The sequence below is a fragment of the Lynx rufus genome, unplaced genomic scaffold, assembly GCF_022079265.1.
Source record: "Lynx rufus isolate CCGP_SWC_20201006 ecotype Redwood Valley unplaced genomic scaffold, mLynRuf1.p SCAF_28, whole genome shotgun sequence".
NCBI lineage: Eukaryota > Metazoa > Chordata > Mammalia > Carnivora > Felidae > Lynx > Lynx rufus.
Window position 1 is genome coordinate 10,012,713 of NW_025814843.1, and position 17,106 is coordinate 10,029,818.

Consider the following 17,106-nt stretch of genomic DNA (forward strand, 5'->3'; position numbering starts at 1 on the left):
TTTTTTTTCAAAGAGTTTTTGTTTGCTCTATTATTCTAGAGTTTCCTTTTTAAAAATGTTATTTACAGTATTGGATTACCGTGGGGGACTTGTTTGCTGTCCCTCTGGATCTCTCTGATTAGAATAGAAACTCCAGGAAGGTAGAGACTTGGGTCTTGTTTGTCCAGAACAAGAGCCCAGCACATGCTAGCTGGTCAATGAATATTTGTCGAATGAATGAAGAAAACAGAAATGTCCCTTGGGCTTGGGTGTTTAGCTTAGACCGGCCTAAAAACACTCAGATGGAGAGTAGGGAGAGAGATGATCTGGTCATCGGCCCAGGGGGAGGTCCCGGGGATGCTGTGACCTGAGGGTGAGCAGCGAGCGGGCTAGAACTTTCTGTTCTGCAAGGATCCCAGTTGAGGGCCCAAGGTCAGTGAGGACGGTGATAGCAAGAGGTACTTGGGAATGTAGCTGGGCAAAGGCCGGTGCCCATATCTCAAAGAGATCAGAAAATCCGTCCGCTCCTCGCTTCCATGCCCTTCTTCCCCAAAAGCGCCCCTCATCCACGTGAAGAGAACGGGCCACTTTCCGCTCTCTGCGATGCTCTCACTAAACTGGGGCTGGGCGGGGAGGGGAGAAGAAGAGCATCAGGGAAGGTTCCGATCCGGGGTCCTCGGACAACCAGGGGCTCGGCGGCCATCTAATAAGTGACGGCGGGACAACGCGGGGACATCCGCGTCTGCACGTTTCTTTCCCACGTGCCCAAGGCAGCGGGGGCTAAAGGGATGCGGAGGAGGGAGAAAGAGACCCTGCCTTAGGCCTGACGGGGACAGCGGGCTGCAGCGAGCACCTAGGTCGGAGGGACCTGCCGGGCTCGCGGCAGAGACCTAGTCGGGGAACTCGGAACCGCACCGCACCCCTGGCGGCAGAGCTCCGCCTCGCGTTTTCCGCGGCGGTGGCTGCCGCTCGAGACTTTACAGCCCTCGCGAGATTTTCCGAGATCCCGCCGCAGCGCCGGCTTACGCGGTTGCTAAGGCAACCGGGCGGCGCCAGCGCGAGCGGGAAGGAGGCGCCCGTCGAATTTTTACGTGCTAGCCTGCGAGACTTGAGGAGACTTCAGGCGTGGTCATTCCTGAGCCCCACAGACCACGGCCTCTGCTCCAGTCGGTACTCCTGCCCCAGGGGGGCCATGGGCCGGATCTCGGGGCTCGTGCCCTCTCGCTTCCTGACGCTCCTGGCGCATCTGGTGGTCGTCATCACCTTGTTCTGGTCGCGGGTAAGACCCACGACCACCCTCCTCCCGTTCCCACCCCGTTCCCACCTTGGGGTGGTCCCAGCCCCACTACGCCCCTTCCCCAGGGCCTTACGCGGGCGTGTCTTCCCATCCCCCCTCGGACCCAAGGGCTGCCCCGCTGCGCTCCCTTCTTTCATTTTCTTCCTCTCCGCCCCGCTCCCCAGGACAGCAACATCCACGCCTGCCTGCCTCTCACGTTCACCCCCGAGGAGTACGAGAAGCAGGACATTCAGTGAGCACTTGGGGCAGGGTGGTCAGAATTCAGCACTGGTGGGGGTGGAAGGGTCTTTGAAGAAGTCCCCGAGGCCTGAGCCAACCCCCTTCGTGTCTGCAGGCTCGTGGCAGCGCTGTCCGTCACTCTGGGCCTCTTTGCAGTGGAGCTGGCCGGTTTCTTCTCAGGGGTTTCCATGTTCAACAGCACCCAGAGCCTCATCTGTATCCTTTTTGCCTGCGCGCCTTTTCCACACGGCCCATTTCCATCTGGACTCCCTTTCAGCCACCTAACCAGGCCTTTCTGGCACAATAGTGTGTGCTCTAGCGGGCAAACAGCACCTCCGGCTGATAGATCTTCTTAGGCAACGTGGAAAGTTTAAGACGCCCTTCGATCCTTTGTTAAGTTCCCGCTGTGCACCAGGCGCTGGAGATCCCATCTGGGAGTAAAACTCTGTTTTCTAACTTGCGGAAGAGGCAGGTATGCGGACAGGACATCTGTAATTCAGTGTGATAAGCATTGTGCTACAGGAGTGTGTGAAGATATGACGCTCTATGGAAACTCAGAAGAGATGGAGAAATAAGGAAGATGGAGATCAGGGAAGCTTCTTGACCCTTGAATTGTAGACTGAGAGGGCCAGGGGCGCTGGACAGTGATTCCAGCAGAGTGAATTAAGTCATTGCGAACGTTCTTTTCTTTTCTTTTTTTAAAATGTATTTATTTGAGAGAGTGCAAGAGAGAGAGAGAGAGAATCCCGAGCAGCCTCCGCACTGCCAGCGTGGAGCCCGATGCGGGGCTCGATCTCAAGAACAGTGAGATCATGACCTGAGCAGAAATAAAAAACTGCAAGTTTAACCTACCGAGCTGCCCAGGCACCTTGACGGCGTGCAATGGGGAACTTGCTTCTACCTGAAGGGGCCAGGCTGGCCCCCTAGATATGGGGTTGGGTAGCCTGGGGTCCCAGCTGTGCAGGCTCAGTTCTGGTCTCTACTCACATAGCTGTCCTAAAATTCAGAAGTCAGGGCTGCCGAAAACGCAGAAGTGTGGCCTTGGGAATGTGGTAAGGGAGCAAGAGGTGAACCTGAGAGCAGATGCCTGCCCCACCAATGGCCTTTTCTGGCTCATCGCTAACTACTGAACCAAAGGCTTTCCTTGACTCTGGTGCATTCCCAAGCCATTGGGGCTCATTGTAGTGCATCTGTGGCCCTGTCCTTTTTCATATTCGAGCGTTGGGAGTGTACCACGTACTGGTACATTTTCGTCTTCTGCAGGTACGGTACCACCAATGTTTGGGAGTAGGGGAGGAAGGTTTACTCAATCTGAAGGTTTCCCCCACTCAGTCCTTTACTCCATGTATGAGATACCAGAGCCACTCAACATCCTGCAGTCTTTTGAATTCCCCTTCTCCTACACTTTGGGGGTGGAGTCTCCAGTTTGGGGATTTGGGGATTTTTATTGGAAGGGGCCTTGAACCAACCACCCACTACTCTACTGTCCACAGTGCCCTCCCAGCTGTCACTGAAGTGGCATTGTTCATCAGCGTCTTTGGACTGAAAAAGAAACCTTTCTGAGACCTTCGTGACGGGAACATAGGGATGATGGTTCGAGGAACACGGGACCACTCACCATTCCTGGACCGAGGAAGGCAGTCTTCAGCCCTCAAATTGCATTTGATGGAGGATGTCAGTGTTAGGGTAACTATCACTCGAGTCTGGGATTATCAGCGTTTTCTTTAGTGCTTGTAATAAAATATATCTTAGAGTAAGATCAAGACTTACGACAATTCTAGGGGAGAATTGGGGCGGCCAAACTGCTAGAGAAACGGAAGGCTGTTTTCCAGCCTTGCAGACTGTAAGATAATACGTGTCGCTTTTATTTTGGTTATTACGGTAGACGTCTGACGGAAGGGGGCCGGTGGGCGGAGATATGTAAATAAAGTCCCCGCGATTTTGGGGCCAAGCTCGTGAGTGGAGCATTCTGGGAGGAATTAGATTGTCTCTTTTTGGCAGTCAAATCGGGAAAGAAATATTGTTTCATTCTGCAAATAAACGAGCAACGTTAACGGAAGACCCTGAATAACATCGGGTTGCTCGGGCTAGCCCGTTAACTACTCACCCTAGCTGCAAGCGGGGCCTTTTTCCCTGAGTAAGGAACGCACGTGTGTTTCCGCTTATCGTCAGGTAGGATAATCCTTACCTGTTCCTCCTTCGGGAGGGCAGATTGGAACATGATGATTGGAGATCGCATGACTCGTGATTAACGTCTCTGCGTAATCAGGACTTGCAACACCCTGATTGCTCCTATCTGATTCTGCCTGACGATCCTCACCTTTGTTTTTATGGGAAGTGATAGATTTTGAGCTTTGGGTGCGAAAGGGTGCAATCACCCGGGTTATGCCGCGTATTGTGGCTGGGGAGGGACGGTGACTGCTTGGAGTCTTACTGACAGTAGCTCGTATTTTGGGATTCGTATTCTCCTGCTATGGCTTGCCGGTTTTCCGGAAACTTCCATCATCCGATGACTGGTCCTGGCGTGTTTTTGAACGACACAGTCTTAGTGTGGCGGCTCCTTAAGGGAGGAGCCGATTAGTGTTCCACGAGGTTAGTTAATTGTTACAAGTAAAGAACTGGTTGGTTACCAGGTTTCCGTGAAGTCGCTGTTAATATTTTATCAAACTTGGTGTCGCCAGTGGTTTATTACCAGACCGTCCATCCCACCGAGGCCAGAAGGGCCACCTGGGCGTAGCTGCCGCTGTTCCTCAGTGGTCTGATGAGTACCCCCCACCTCTGCCTGCCAGCACATGGCAAGAACACGTCCAAAAGGAGATTATTTAAACACGCTTATTAGGCATTGGACAAACACTGCCAGGGTCTGAGGTGCCACCTTGTTTCAGATCAAGGGTCGTATTTACTAGGGAAGGTTCAGTGTATGTTGGGAAGGTCCTCTGTGCATTTTTTCAGTCCCAAACGGGGGAGCCCTGGCCATTCGAAATAAGCAGAAGGCATCCAAGGAGATGCTTTCTGGTGAGGCCCCTCAGGTGATGCCCCCCCCCCCCTTTCCCTTCTGGAGGATCGTCCCTTCTGGCAGCCCTTCATCCCGAGCACTCCTTCAATAAATACTTCTGGAGCATTTCCTATATGCAAAGCTCTGTAGGAAGTACTGACTGAGGGAAGAGTGTGAATATGGTCCGTGCTCAGCCTCACGATGGAGCCATCGTGGCGCATGGAGACCGACCAGAAACAAGTTCCCCCTCCTCGCAGAGTACTTGCAGAGCAAATTGTGGTAAGAGCCGCAAAGGAGAATTACAGAGGCTACGGAGCAGGGGTTCATTTGCCCAAGGTGGCAGGAGTATTGCTCCTATAGGAGCAGTTGGAGTTGAGGTCCTGGAGTGTGGCTGGGGAAAGTCACATCCCACTGCGGTCTTGTGCTTCACCGATTTGTGAAAGCCGACCTTTTGTGTTTCAGAAACATTGTGGGCGAGTTGTGAAACAGCTCTTATCAGAAATGATACAAACAGTTAAATTGTATTTAAAAACAGAGGTCATAAATACTCAAAACTCATTACTTCCTGATTATGTTTTTTCTTCTCTCTCTCTCTCTCTCTCTCTCCCTCCCTCTCTTTTTACTTTGTAGGAGTTTATTTTATTCATTTTTTTTTCAGTGTGGTTTACACACAATGTTACACTAGTTTCAGGTTCCTGATTATTTTCTACATGTTACTATTATGTGCTCTTGAGGTTATTTACATTTACTGTATCTGTATCGTGGGAGTGCTATATAATGATGTGCTCCTACTGTGTATCTCTTCCCAGCTCATGTGGAGACATCAAGTTGGTATTTTGAAACTGGCTCCCGCAGGAGTATTTACTCCACAGAGATTGGCAACTGCGGCATATGGGGCTTTGTTGATTACCTAGATTTAAGAAAATGTTGGGGGCTCCTGGGTGGCTCAGTCGGTTAAGCGTCGAACTTCAGCTCAGGTCATGATCTCTCGCTTCGTGGGTTGGAGACCCGCTTTGGGCTCTGTGCTGACAGCTCGGAGCTCGGAGCCTGCTTTGGATTCTGTGTCTCCCCCTCTCTCTACTCCTCCCCCGTTCCTGCTCTGTCTCTCAAAAATAAATAAACGTTAAATTTTTAAAAAATTGAAAAAAAAGATGACGGAGACAATGTTAATAATGCAGGTTACACATAAAACTGCCATGTCTGTAACTGTTACATTGCAAATAGCACCGAAAATAGAGGAAATATTCTCCCAGAACTTGAAAACTGTTAACAGATTCAGTGAAGAAGTCAGTCCAGTCCCTGAGGAACCAGTGAAAGTACAACATATCTTCACTGCTTCATTTTGTGTCATTCCAAAATGTAAATACAAATATCAACCAACATTCATTTTGGAATTACACTGGTAGGGTATAATTCCACTTAGGAAGTCATGGATACAAGAGTGGAATTTACAGTAAAGAATATTGTATATTTCAATATTATTTGTAAATTCTGTTACATATCCTTTGTGTCAGTAAGATTGATAATAAACTTATGTACATGTATAAATACGTACTGCTTTTGGAGAGTTGGCGGTTAAATATTTATCAGCGATTCCTGCCCCTCTCATCCCAAGAAACTGGCCATCGCGGATCCTTGTTTCTAAATCCAGAGGGCACTCCTCAGCCTTTGGCTTGGCCTCTTTTCGCCACATAATATGTTGACCACTACTCTTTTGAAAGGTTTTCTTTCTTGGCCTCTGAAAAATAGTTCCCTTGGTTTACCTCCCACTATTCTGGCTGCTTCTTCTCAGGCTCATCTAATTTTTTTTTTTTTTTTTTAATTTACTTTTGAGAGAGAGACAGACAGTGCGAGCAGGGCAGGGGCAGAGAGAGGGAGACAGAATCGGAAGCAGGTTCCAGGCTCTGAGCTGTCAGCGCAGAGCCCGCCGTGCGGCGCGAACTCACAGACTGTGAGATCGTGACCTGAGCTGAAGTCGGACGCTTAACGGACTGAGCCCCCCCCGCCGCCCCCCCCCCCCCCCCGCCAAGGCGCCCCTCAGGCTCATCTAATATTGATTGTGTGCCTACAATGGGTCAGTCACTGGGGAGATGCCACTGGGTCACTTCCCCCAGTTGCCCTTATGTGTTGCTGATTGTTGCTCCTTGGATACCTGTAGCTGCCTCTTGTCTTCAGACACCATGTAGATGCTGCTGTTTTCCAAGTGTTGGCTCTCTTATGTGAGCCCCAGTCCAGAGCAAAGACTGTGGGAACGAGCCGTGGGGTCAGTCCGGGTTCAAAGTGCACCCGGCTTCCTTCGTGGCTGTGTGATTGGCAACGGGTCACTTAACCTCTCTGTGCCTCAGTTCCTTCACCCACACTCCAGAAACAGGTACTACAAGCACTTTAACCATCTGTCTCTTAGTCAACACCAGAGGCTTTGCCAATTAGCATCCGAAATAGGTTTTTCATTTTATTGTGTAATGAGTGGCTTGTCAACCAGGATAAGCCAATCCCACAAGACGAATACTGCTTGATTCTGCTTACGCGAGGTACCAAGGGTAGTCAGACACATAGAGACTTAAAGTAGAACGGGGGGTTCCAGGGGCTGAACAAAAGGGGGTGAGCTGTTCGGCGGTAGAGAGTTTGTTTTGCAAGATGAAAAATTGGAGTTCCGGAGATTGGTTGTAGAACAGTATAAATGTACTAACACTACTGAATTGTGCACTTTGAAAATGAGCAAAGGCGGAAGGGTGCCTGGGGTGCTCAGTGGGTTACGCCTCCGACTCCTGCTTTCGGCTCAGGTCGTGGTCTCACAGATTGGTTCGTGGGATCGAGCCCTGCATAGGGGTCTGGGCTGACGGTGTGGAGCCTGCTTGGGATTCTCTCCGTTGCTCTCCTGCTCGCTTGCACACACACTCTCTCTCTCTAAATAAGTTAATTAATCAAACCTTCAAAAATGTTTACTAAAACAAAACTTGACATTTTAAACCTTTTTTCTTGACTAATTTTAGACCTACAGAAAAGGTGCAAAATAATACAGATTTCCTGTATGCCCTTCACCCAGGTCCTCCAAATGTTAATATCTTGCAAAGTCAGGTCACGATCATGGAAACCAGAAGGTTAGTGCTGATGCCGAACTATTACCTGGTCTACAGATCTTACTTGAATTTTACTAGCTTTCTCCTTAATGCCCTTTTTCCAATTCAGGCTCTAATCCAGGATTTCACATCGCATTTAGTTGTCATTCTCAGGCTTTTCCAACCACTTTTTTCTTTTTCTCGTTCCTTTCACTATCTTGACACATTTGGAAAGTCCTGGTGAGTGGTTGTGTAGAATGTCCTTCCATTTGGATTTGTCTGGTGTTTCTCATAATTAGATGAGATTGGAGTGAGGGAGAGGCCTGGGTGGCTCAGTCGGTTAAGTGTCTGATTCTTTTTATTAAAAAAAAAAAAAAATTTTATATTTATTTATTTTTGAGAGACAAAGTGAGACTGGGGGAGGGGCAGAGAGAGAGGGAGACACAGGATTGGAAACAGGCTCCAGGCTCTGAGCTGTTAGCACAGAGCCTGACACGGGGCTCGAACCCACAGACTGAGATCATGACCTGAGCCGAAGTTGGACACTCAACCGACTGAGCCACCCAGGCGCCCCTCTTTTTATTTTTGAGAGAGACAGAGAGATAGAGCGTGAGCTGGTTAGGGGCAGAGACAGAGGGAGACACAGAATCTGAGGCAGGCTCCAGGCTCTTGAGCCGTCAGCACAGAGCCACAGTTCGATATGGGGCTCGAACTCACAAAATGTGAGATCGTGACCTGAGCCGAAGTTGGACACTTAACCGACTGAGCCACCCAGGCGCCCCAAGTGTCTCGTTCTTGATTTCGGCTCAGGTCATGATCTTATGGTTCGTGAGATTGTGACCCCCGAGATCTTGGGATTCTCTCTCTGCCCCACCTCTGCACGTACTCTCTCTCTCTCTCAAAAATAAATCAACTTAAAAAAAAATAGTTTGGAGTGAAGAGGACATTTCTGAGTATGAAAACAAAACACAGAAGTCCTAAAAGAAAACCCATAACTAACTAGAATTTAAATAACATTTTGAAAAAAAGAAAAAGAAAAGAAAACCCCGAAACATTTTATGTATTAAAAATGTAAAAAGTATGCATGGTAAAAAACCATAAGCAAAAGATAAATGACAATCTAAGGAAAATGTAATTCACATTGCAGAGAAAGGGCTCATTTTCATACATAAAAATCTACAAGTCTATAAGCAATACACCAACAACCCAATAAAAAAAGGCACAGTAAGGGGCACCTGGGTGGCTCAGTTGGTTAAGTGTCCAACTTTGGCTCAGGTCATGATCTCGCAGTTTGTGGGTTCAAGCCCCGTGTCAGGCTCTGTGCTGACAGCTCGGAGCCTGGAGCCTGTTTCAGATTCTGTGTCTCCCTCTCTCTGACCCCCCCCCCCACCCCGTTCATGCTCTGTCTCTCCCTGTCTCAAAAATAAATAAAACATTAGGGGCGCCTGGGTGGCGCAGTCGGTTAAGCATCCGACTTCAGCCAGGTCACGATCTCGCGGTCCGTGAGTTCGAGCCCCGCGTCAGGCTCTGGGCTGATGGCTCAGAGCCTGGAGCCTGTTTCCGATTCTGTGTCTCCCTCTCTCTCTGCCCCTCCCCCGTTCATGCTCTGTCTCTCTCTGTCCCAAAAATAAATAAAAAAAAACATTGAAAAAAAAAATTAAAAAATAAATAAATAAATAAAACATTAAAAAAAAATTTAAAAAAAAATTAAAAAAGAAAAAGGCACAGTAAAATTGTATGGACATTTCACAGGAAAGGAAATCTAAAAAACTCTCAAATATACGAAGAGATGCCTAAGCTCATTGAGCATAAGAGAAATAAACGCAGATGGTGTTTGACTTGTACTGGTAACACCGGAAAAGTCTCATTGAGAGTTGGAGAGGGTATGGGTGGAAGTAAACAGGCCTCACCTGCTCGTGGGTGGGAGTAACCCACCCACAGAGCGCAATTTGGCAATATCCACGCAAATCAAAAGCAATCAAAACAAATGCTCCTCCTCTCTGACCCAGGATTTTCACCGCTGGGAGGTAGTCCTGCATGTGGGTGAGATGGGAACGTGCCGGTTATTCCTTATGGCTTTGCTGGAGTCCCAAACGTGTGACCGTCAACAGGAGACCGGTCGAGTCGCGTTAACGGCGTAGCCCTGGGCAGCCGGGAAAGAAACAATGTCCAGGATTGTGACAAAAGGACTTTGTGGAATGGCTCCTGTCGTTTGCTTCCGTTTGTGTAAAAAGTGGGAAAGCACAGACCGGCCCGTGGGAAAACCATCTCTGGAAGGAGCCAAGGTACCTGGGAAGACTGGTGCTGAGGGCAGAAGCCGGGTGCCTGGGGGACTGGGCGGGAGGGGGACTTTCTCCGTGTGCTCTTTTGAACTCTGGGAATTCTGAAGCACATGGCCTTTAAAAAGACAAACCGTAACATTCTTGAAGAATGTGAGCCTGCGGTTGCCGGTGCCCCCCATCTGGAAACGAAGCCAAGTCAGAGTCCCGCAAAGCTAGAAACAGAGACAGCAGATTCCCCGATGATGTCACAGGAGTGCCTGGTTCCTGCTATTTCCAGGTGGGTTTCAGTACGTGAGCCCTCAGATCCTCCTTTTTGGTTTAAATCGGTGTGAGCTGTGTTGGCGCGTGTCTCGATGGTTACGTGCATCAAAGACCGCGATGGGTTTTGGGTTTTGTTTCGTTTCGTTTTCCTGCTTTATTGAGGTATAACCGACAAACACACTGTGTTTTAATGATCTTTCTTGTGCCTTATCGTAGCTCCTGGTGTCAGCACAGTGCCTGGCATCGGAGAATGAAGGAGCCCTCGTTTCACGGATGAGGAACACGGGGCGCCGGGAGAAAGCCATTTGCCTCACGCAAATATGGAGAGCTGGGGCTAGATAGGTCCCAAGTTTCCTGGCTGTCAGGCCAAATCAGTCGCTCGATTCGACAAGTCTTCGTTGAATATCTCCCACCTGCCAGGCTCCGGACATGGCATGTGGGACGGAAGGAAATAAGGATGATGTGGCCCCTTGCCAACCACACGTACAGTCTGGATCCCCCTTCCCCCCAACAGAGGAACTCGTTAACCCCAGTGAGCCTCTAAGGAATTGAGGGTTGCAGAGTCCGGATGTGCGACCAGGAGGCCTCCCAGGCTCCCAGGCCCAGAAGACTGGGATCTGCCTGCGTCTCGTCTTCCCCACACCAGGCTCTGGCGTGTGGCCTCCCCACCACCCAAGCCCACGCTGCTCTGTTTCCCGGAGGCAGGAGGCCCGGGCCTGTCCTGCTGCGGTGACGGGAGCCAGCTCCCTGGCCACACTGGTCGCAGACGATCGGAGCTTCATCAGCTCAAACAGGGCTGTCCTCACAGGAACGGTGGGCACACAGGCCCTGCCCGAACCCATTCTCCCCAAACAGGAGCCTAGGCGTTCACCGTTAGCGGTCCATTTGCCTGCTGTGCTGTGTGTTTGTCTTTTAAAACACTCCTCACTGAAACTGTAGTTCACCATCATTCATTCATTATTCATCGGCCTGCCTTGTTTCTGGCACTGTGCTTGGGACTCATGCAGGGAGAATAGATTAAAAAGGTACCGCTTTGTGTATGTATATTGTTTTATACACACACACAAAAACTTTTAAAAACAGGTATCATTCTGTATGTGGGGGGGGGGGGAGTTGATTCATTAATTTAAAAAGACTCCATCGAGGCATTTCTCTGAGCCTAGTTTTCCCCTAATGTAAAATCAAGACAATACCAACCTCATAGGGTTGTCGTGAGAGTCAGTTCATCATGGCAAGTATATAGAACAGCATTCCTAAGAGCACTGTTATAATAGCAAAAAAAAAGAAAAAAAAGAAACAACCTAAAAAGCTGGTCCTTGAAGGATTAAAGTGTGGTAAGTTTTCTGGATAATCTGGGAGATTGGCTATGAACATTTGTCTTCCCTCCCTTCCAAATCTGAATTAAATAACGAGAGAAGTCAAAGGTGGATAAATCTACAAGGACCAAGAGACCCGAGACAGCTGTGGACATGAGATTTCAACAAGGCGCTCAAGGCTACATAGTGGCTGAAGGGTGATGGCAGACCACGCAAGGACAAGGGCAGAGGGAGTCAGGGCATGGCGTCCGAAGGTCCTGGAGGTCACCAGATCCCCCGGTCAAGGCCTGGCTGAACATGGGAGGGGGGGTGGGGGGGGTGGCCGAGGGCCTGTTTTCAGAATGTTGGGACTCTTGGTGCTCTGTCACCTGTCAGAAGACCTGAGTCGCACACATCACCCCTCCGCATCCTGATTTGAGCCCCCAGCCGTTCCAGATCCTGCTCCCTCCGTACACAGCAAGGGCAGAGATGCAACATCCAGGGTATGCGTCTCCCAAAAAACTGAACAGCCCCAGAGAAATCCTGCCATCTATCAACACTGGGGAGCCCCTTTGAAAAGTTTTCCACTGTCCTGTAGGAAAGCCAGTGGTCAGTGAATGCCCGCCCTACACACACACACACACACACACAGCTTCCAATCAGCTTCTTGGTGCCTCCCTATAAAGGCAGGAACCAGCAGACATTTGAGATAGGCCTGCGAAATGAGAAAGACAATCCTCCCATTTTTTAAAAAAACAAACAAAAGAAACTGGAAGAGACAGATAACAAGGAGGTTGCACAAGAGAAAAAAATAGCCTATAATTAGAAAGCTAAAAAAAGGAAGGGGCAACTTCACGCATATCGTCTGAGCATTTGTGTTTTTCAAAAGAAAAAAGCATCTATGTCTGTGTATCTGCACCAACCATTCTGGAGGATTTACAAGACTGCACACAGCAGCCGTGTTGCAGAGGGTGGTGGGGGCGGAGCTCAGAGTGAGGGTTTGCTGTGCATTCTTTTGTACTTGTGATTTGTAGGGGCGCCTGGGTGGCCTGGTCCGTTAAGCGTCTGACATCAGCCCGGGTCATGATCTCTCAGTCTGTGGGTTCGAGCCCCGCATCAGGCTCTGTGCTGACAGCTCAGAGCGTGGAGCCTGCTTCAGATTCTGTGTCTCCCTCTCTCTCTGCCCCTCTCCTGCTTGCGCACGTGCGCTCGCACTCTCTCTCTCTCTCTCAAAAATAAATATTTAACAAAAACAAAAAACAACCATGCCTGTAGCAATCCACCTGAAGCTCCTGGCACAGTGGGCTCCTGGTAGACTCCTGGTGGTTTCCTTTCTCTCCAGGAGCCCAGGGCTTGGCAGGCAGCCCCTGAGCCTTCGGGACTGGAGGGCTCAGCCAGAGGTCACAGCGGTCACAGGTTTTGCCAGCTGATTGTGACAGAGGTGGGGCTAGCCCCTGGGGCTCTACTCCAGGTGGCATTTGCTCCTACTCTTAATTAGAAGGCCTTTTCTTTACTAGCATCGAGGGGCAAAGTTTCTGAAATTAATTACTGTTTGGTCAGGTTTGACTCACGGATGGAACAAGTTCATGAGTCGGTGTGGGAATGACCCGGCCCACCCCATTCCATCCCAACTTCTAAATCAGTTGTTGTTAGCAGAGGAAACCGCAATAAAAGAAAGCCTTTATTAAAGTTTTTCTCTGTGCCGCCTACATCAGAATCACCATAGGTGCTTGTTAGAAATGAACTTGCCCCCCCCCCCAACCTCTTTTGAATGAGCCTGGGGAGTGGGGCCCAGAGATCTGGCTATCAAACGCAGGAGAATGTAGAAACCTCCATCATCTCAGTCTGTAAATAGATTATTTTCCTTTAGTTCAACTTCTATTTTGGGTCTCCCTTCTACGGCTTGCAGAAAACATTCCCTTACCCATTTCCAGGTGAACTCAGTTATCCCACGCCACCCCTTCTCCTGCCTCCACCATTGATCTAAATTTGGGTGGGCTGCTCAGTGAGACTCCTCTGAGATAAATCCTCGTAAGTCCCCACCTCCGTGGATCATACGGGCCCTCATTTCTGCTCTTGTGCTCCTGCCCCCAGGACGCAATAGCAATGTGCCAGCTTTCCAAGCCACACTTCACGGCCTTGGCTCCCCGGATTTATTCTGGGTTCTGTCCCTTCCATGTCCTCTGGATTTGGCCATTGGGGAAAATGAGGATCACTCCTAAAGCAATGTCTGACATCTGGTCTGGTCCTCCAACAGCTTCTCCCCAGCCGGTGCAGGGTCTCCGGGCCGGTGGCGGAGGGGCCTATTTCCTTCCAACCTTCCCTGTCTTAGACCCGGACACTGCAGCTTTTGAACTTAAAAGGCTGGAATTTGGCATCTTTGTTCTCTGGCTAGAAAATAGAGTAGTCTCGAGGCCAAAAAGCAAAAGCTAGCACCCCACAGTGCCATCTGAGTCTTCAGAGAGGCTGCTCTTTTCTTCCTTTGCACAGAGGCTGAGCCGCCCAGACGTCCTGGGCGTCCTGTGCCGCTGCACAAGGGCCAGGCAAGTGGCTGCTCTGGGAAGGGGAAGCAGCCGAGAGGATCTTATCTTAGATCTGCTGAGTCCCCACACCCACCACGAGCTCCCAGTTCACTCACCTTCTCCAGACAGCTGGGAAATGACACCTCTGGTGACACAGCCAGTCCCCAGGCTTCGGCTGGCTGGGAGGGGGTGGGGGCGCTGCATTAGGGAGGTTCTCACACGGGAGGCCAGGGTGGGGGAGGGAAGAAGCTGAGACCAAGGCCAGCAGCCTCCCTCTGCTCCCCTTCCAGGGATTCAATGAGCAACCCGCCCCCCCCCCAGGGCTATTCCTCCCCTAAGACATATCTTTCTTCACTTTTGGGGCTTGTCTTGACCCACCCCACAAGACGGTCAGCTCATCTGGTCCCATCTTCTCTCCGAAGGGCCAGGCCTGCTGGGGATGAGCGGACTGGACGCAGCTGCTGTTTAGAGGGACCTAAAGAGACCAGTCAGGGATGGAAGGGGATGTGAATAATCTCTCACCATGTTCCAGATCAAGGCATTTTAACAACTATATGTGTAGTGCCTACAGATGTTATGTATTTGGGGTCTAGGGACAGGACAGGAACTGGCCAAGGTCACACCTATGAGGCTGATCCGCGTGTAAAGTAGTATGTACCTGGGCACTGCAGGGCAGTTCATGCCGACTGTCTTTCCCCCTAAAGAAAAACAAACCAAACAAACAGAAAACCCCAAAGCCCCCTCCTGTCGCAGCCTGGGACCAGAGGCTGAGTCCTCCTGTCGCCCGGGTAGCTGACCCAACTCTGGGACAGAGCTGGGTTTTGGCCGGTCTGCGGGTCTGTGGCCACCACGTGAAGCAGCCCCGCGGGGAAGCCTCGTGCCCTCTTCCCTGGCCTTAACCTTGGCCTACCTCAGCTGGGCCGGCCTGCCAAGCACCCCTGGTCTGAGCCCCACACCCTGCAGTGACTTGGTTGGGGTGGGGGTGGGGGTGGGGAGAGCCTGCCTCTTCTCCCTTTCTTTACATCCCGTTACTCAGCGGCCAGGGGCTCCAGGCCTCCCCGGAGCCCTCCACCTGCGGGGCGGGCCGAGGGGACCAACTCCCTCCGCCCCATCCACCTCCGCGGCGTGGTCCGGAGACCTGCGCTTGCCCCTTCTAACCTCCCACCCCAGCCCCCTACAAACACTGAGGCTGGTCGCTGGCGTCGGGACCCGGGCGCAGGCCGAGGCCTTGCGGGGGAGGGGGCGGTGTGTGTGTGGAGTGCTGACTGGTTTACGGGTTTCGCGGGTGGGGGAGGACGTGGCCCGGGGCTCAGGGGCGCCATCAGCAGCAGAGGGCAGTGGCGAGGGGCGGCTGGGAGGGCTGCGGCGCGACGGGGCGGGCTGGCGGTGGGCGCGGGGAGCCGCAGCACCCGGGCTCGGGGCTCACGGTGCAGCCGCAGGTGCGGGAGCGGCGGTGGAGGGCGGCGGGCTCGCTGCCCCGCCGGCCCCGCCCCCACCGCCCAGGCTCCCGACGCGCCGCCTGCCGGCCCCGCCCCCGCCCGCAGTGCCCGGATGTGGGTGACGTGCGGCCGCCATCTTCCCGTCCCGGGCAGCCAGCGCCAGTCGGAGCCAGCGCGAGCCGCCGCCGCCGCCGCCGCAGCCGCCGCCGCCGCCGCCGCCGCCGCTGCCGAGTCGTCCTCCCGCCGCCCCCGCCATGTGAGTCGGCCGCCCGCGCCCGCACCGGGCCTGTCTGCCTGCGCCGGCCGCCGCCCTTGGGAGCCGGTGCGGGGGTCGCCCGGGGTTCGGCCCGCGCCCCGAGGCTAGGCCGGCGCCCGTGACTGCGCGCGGGTAGCTGGAGAGCGCCGCTCCCGGGCTGGCCGCGCGGGCGATGGCCCCGGGATGGAGCGGCCCCGGCGTCCGCCCGCCCCTGTCATGCTGCCGCCAGTCATTTCGGGGCGATCCCGGACCTTGTCTTTGAGGTCGCCCTTATTTGACAGGCGGGGAAACTGAGGCCCGGAGGTGGGGGGGGAGGGGGCCCGACTCAAGGTCACGCGGCTTGGCGGCGGCGGGGCCGGACGAAATCCAGGGTTCCCATCGGCGGCCTTCCTCCCGGGAAGGAGAAAGGGAGGGACGGATGGATGGACAGGAGGATGGGCGGAGCCCTGGCCGCGGGGCTTGTGGCTGGAGGCCCTGGGTCGTAATCCGCCCCTGCCCCTCAGGTCGGCTACCGCTGCCACCGCCCCCCCCGCCGCCCCAGCTGGGGAGGGAGGCCCCCCTGCGCCTCCTCCAAACCTCACCAGTAACAGGAGACTGCAGCAGACCCAGGCCCAGGTGGATGAGGTGAGTGCGAGGGGTGTCAACGGCAGCGGGAAGGACCCTGAGGGTTGGCATAGCGGTGTGGGGGCCCATCTTGGTTGGAGGTGGTGAGTCTGTGAGTTTGGGGACAAAGACACGCCATGCCCCTTCCCTGTTGAGCATGCACTTGCAACGGCCCTGGGGCATTAGTCAGCCTTGCTGTCCTGGGGTGTTTCGGCCCCGGCAGGTGTGGCCCGGTGATGGACAGGCTGCTTGAGGCTCAGTGCATAGAGGGTGCTGCTGTGACATCTGAGATGTCTGGCCCTCAGCATGCCCCTGATGTGTGCTCCTTGCATGTCCCCAGGTTGCTAGGCATGTTCTCTGTGTGTCCTTGGCATGTTAGCCTGGCACCATCGGGGTGCATGTTCTCTGTGGGTGCACGGTTGAGGAGTGCCCTCATTGAGGCGGCCTTGGCACACCCCCTGCCTCGCGGGCCCCTCCCCCAGGTGGTGGACATCATGAGGGTGAACGTGGACAAGGTCCTGGAGCGGGACCAGAAGCTGTCAGAACTGGACGACCGTGCAGATGCCCTCCAGGCAGGGGCCTCCCAGTTTGAAACAAGTGCAGCCAAGCTCAAGCGCAAATACTGGTGGAAAAACCTCAAGGTGAGGGTGGACTGGAGGCACGCAGGAGGGGGCTGGTAAGAGAACTGGTGGGTGAATGGGGGTGTCCCGGTCTGTGTTGCTGACCCCCCCCCCTCTCGTCCCCAGATGATGATCATCTTGGGAGTGATTTGCGCCATCATCCTCATCATCATCATCGGTGAGTAGGGCAGCAGTGGCTAGGGCCCTTTCTCTGGAGAGGTTTCCCCTTCTAGGTTTTGAAGGTCATTAACCTAGATTTTACTATTCAGCAGAAAGCAC

The 17,106-nt window shown here is 52.7% G+C and overlaps 1 protein-coding gene, 1 long non-coding RNA gene and 1 other non-coding gene across 3 annotated transcripts; 2 read left to right on the plus strand and 1 right to left on the minus strand.

The window, feature by feature from the left end:
- The first annotated feature begins 1,068 nt into the window (after window positions 1–1,068).
- Window positions 1,069–11,152, plus strand: TMEM107 (transmembrane protein 107). The gene is made up of 7 exons (XM_047090101.1): window positions 1,069–1,258; window positions 1,441–1,508; window positions 1,611–1,711; window positions 2,662–2,758; window positions 2,989–3,667; window positions 9,559–10,108; window positions 10,309–11,152. The coding sequence occupies exons 1-5, from the start codon at window positions 1,172–1,174 to the stop codon at window positions 3,056–3,058; spliced, it is 423 nt and encodes a 140-aa protein (XP_046946057.1). The 5' UTR covers window positions 1,069–1,171; the 3' UTR covers window positions 3,059–3,667; window positions 9,559–10,108; window positions 10,309–11,152.
- On the plus strand, window positions 3,661–3,796 carry LOC124519732 (U8 small nucleolar RNA). Its single transcript, XR_006964175.1, has one exon. It is a non-coding gene; the product is annotated as a U8 small nucleolar RNA (small nucleolar RNA).
- Window positions 11,153–13,058: 1,906 nt separating the features above from the next.
- LOC124519607 (uncharacterized) lies at window positions 13,059–15,044 on the minus strand. Its single transcript, XR_006964144.1, has 4 exons — window positions 14,568–15,044; window positions 14,288–14,384; window positions 14,026–14,088; window positions 13,059–13,943 (listed from the first exon to the last, which is right to left on the minus strand). It is a non-coding gene; the product is annotated as an uncharacterized LOC124519607 (long non-coding RNA).
- Between the last annotated feature and the right edge of the window lie 2,062 nt (window positions 15,045–17,106).

Bases quoted from the DNA above. Each gene is read 5' to 3' on its own strand.
- TMEM107 (XM_047090101.1), top strand. From the start codon at position 1,172: ATGGGCCGGATCTCGGGGCTCGTGCCCTCTCGCTTCCTGACGCTCCTG. The intron at 1,259-1,440 runs GTAAGACCCACG...CCCGCTCCCCAG, and splicing joins TCACCTTGTTCTGGTCGCGG to GACAGCAACATCCACGCCTG. The intron at 1,712-2,661 runs GTATCCTTTTTG...TGCATTCCCAAG, and splicing joins CAGCACCCAGAGCCTCATCT to CCATTGGGGCTCATTGTAGT.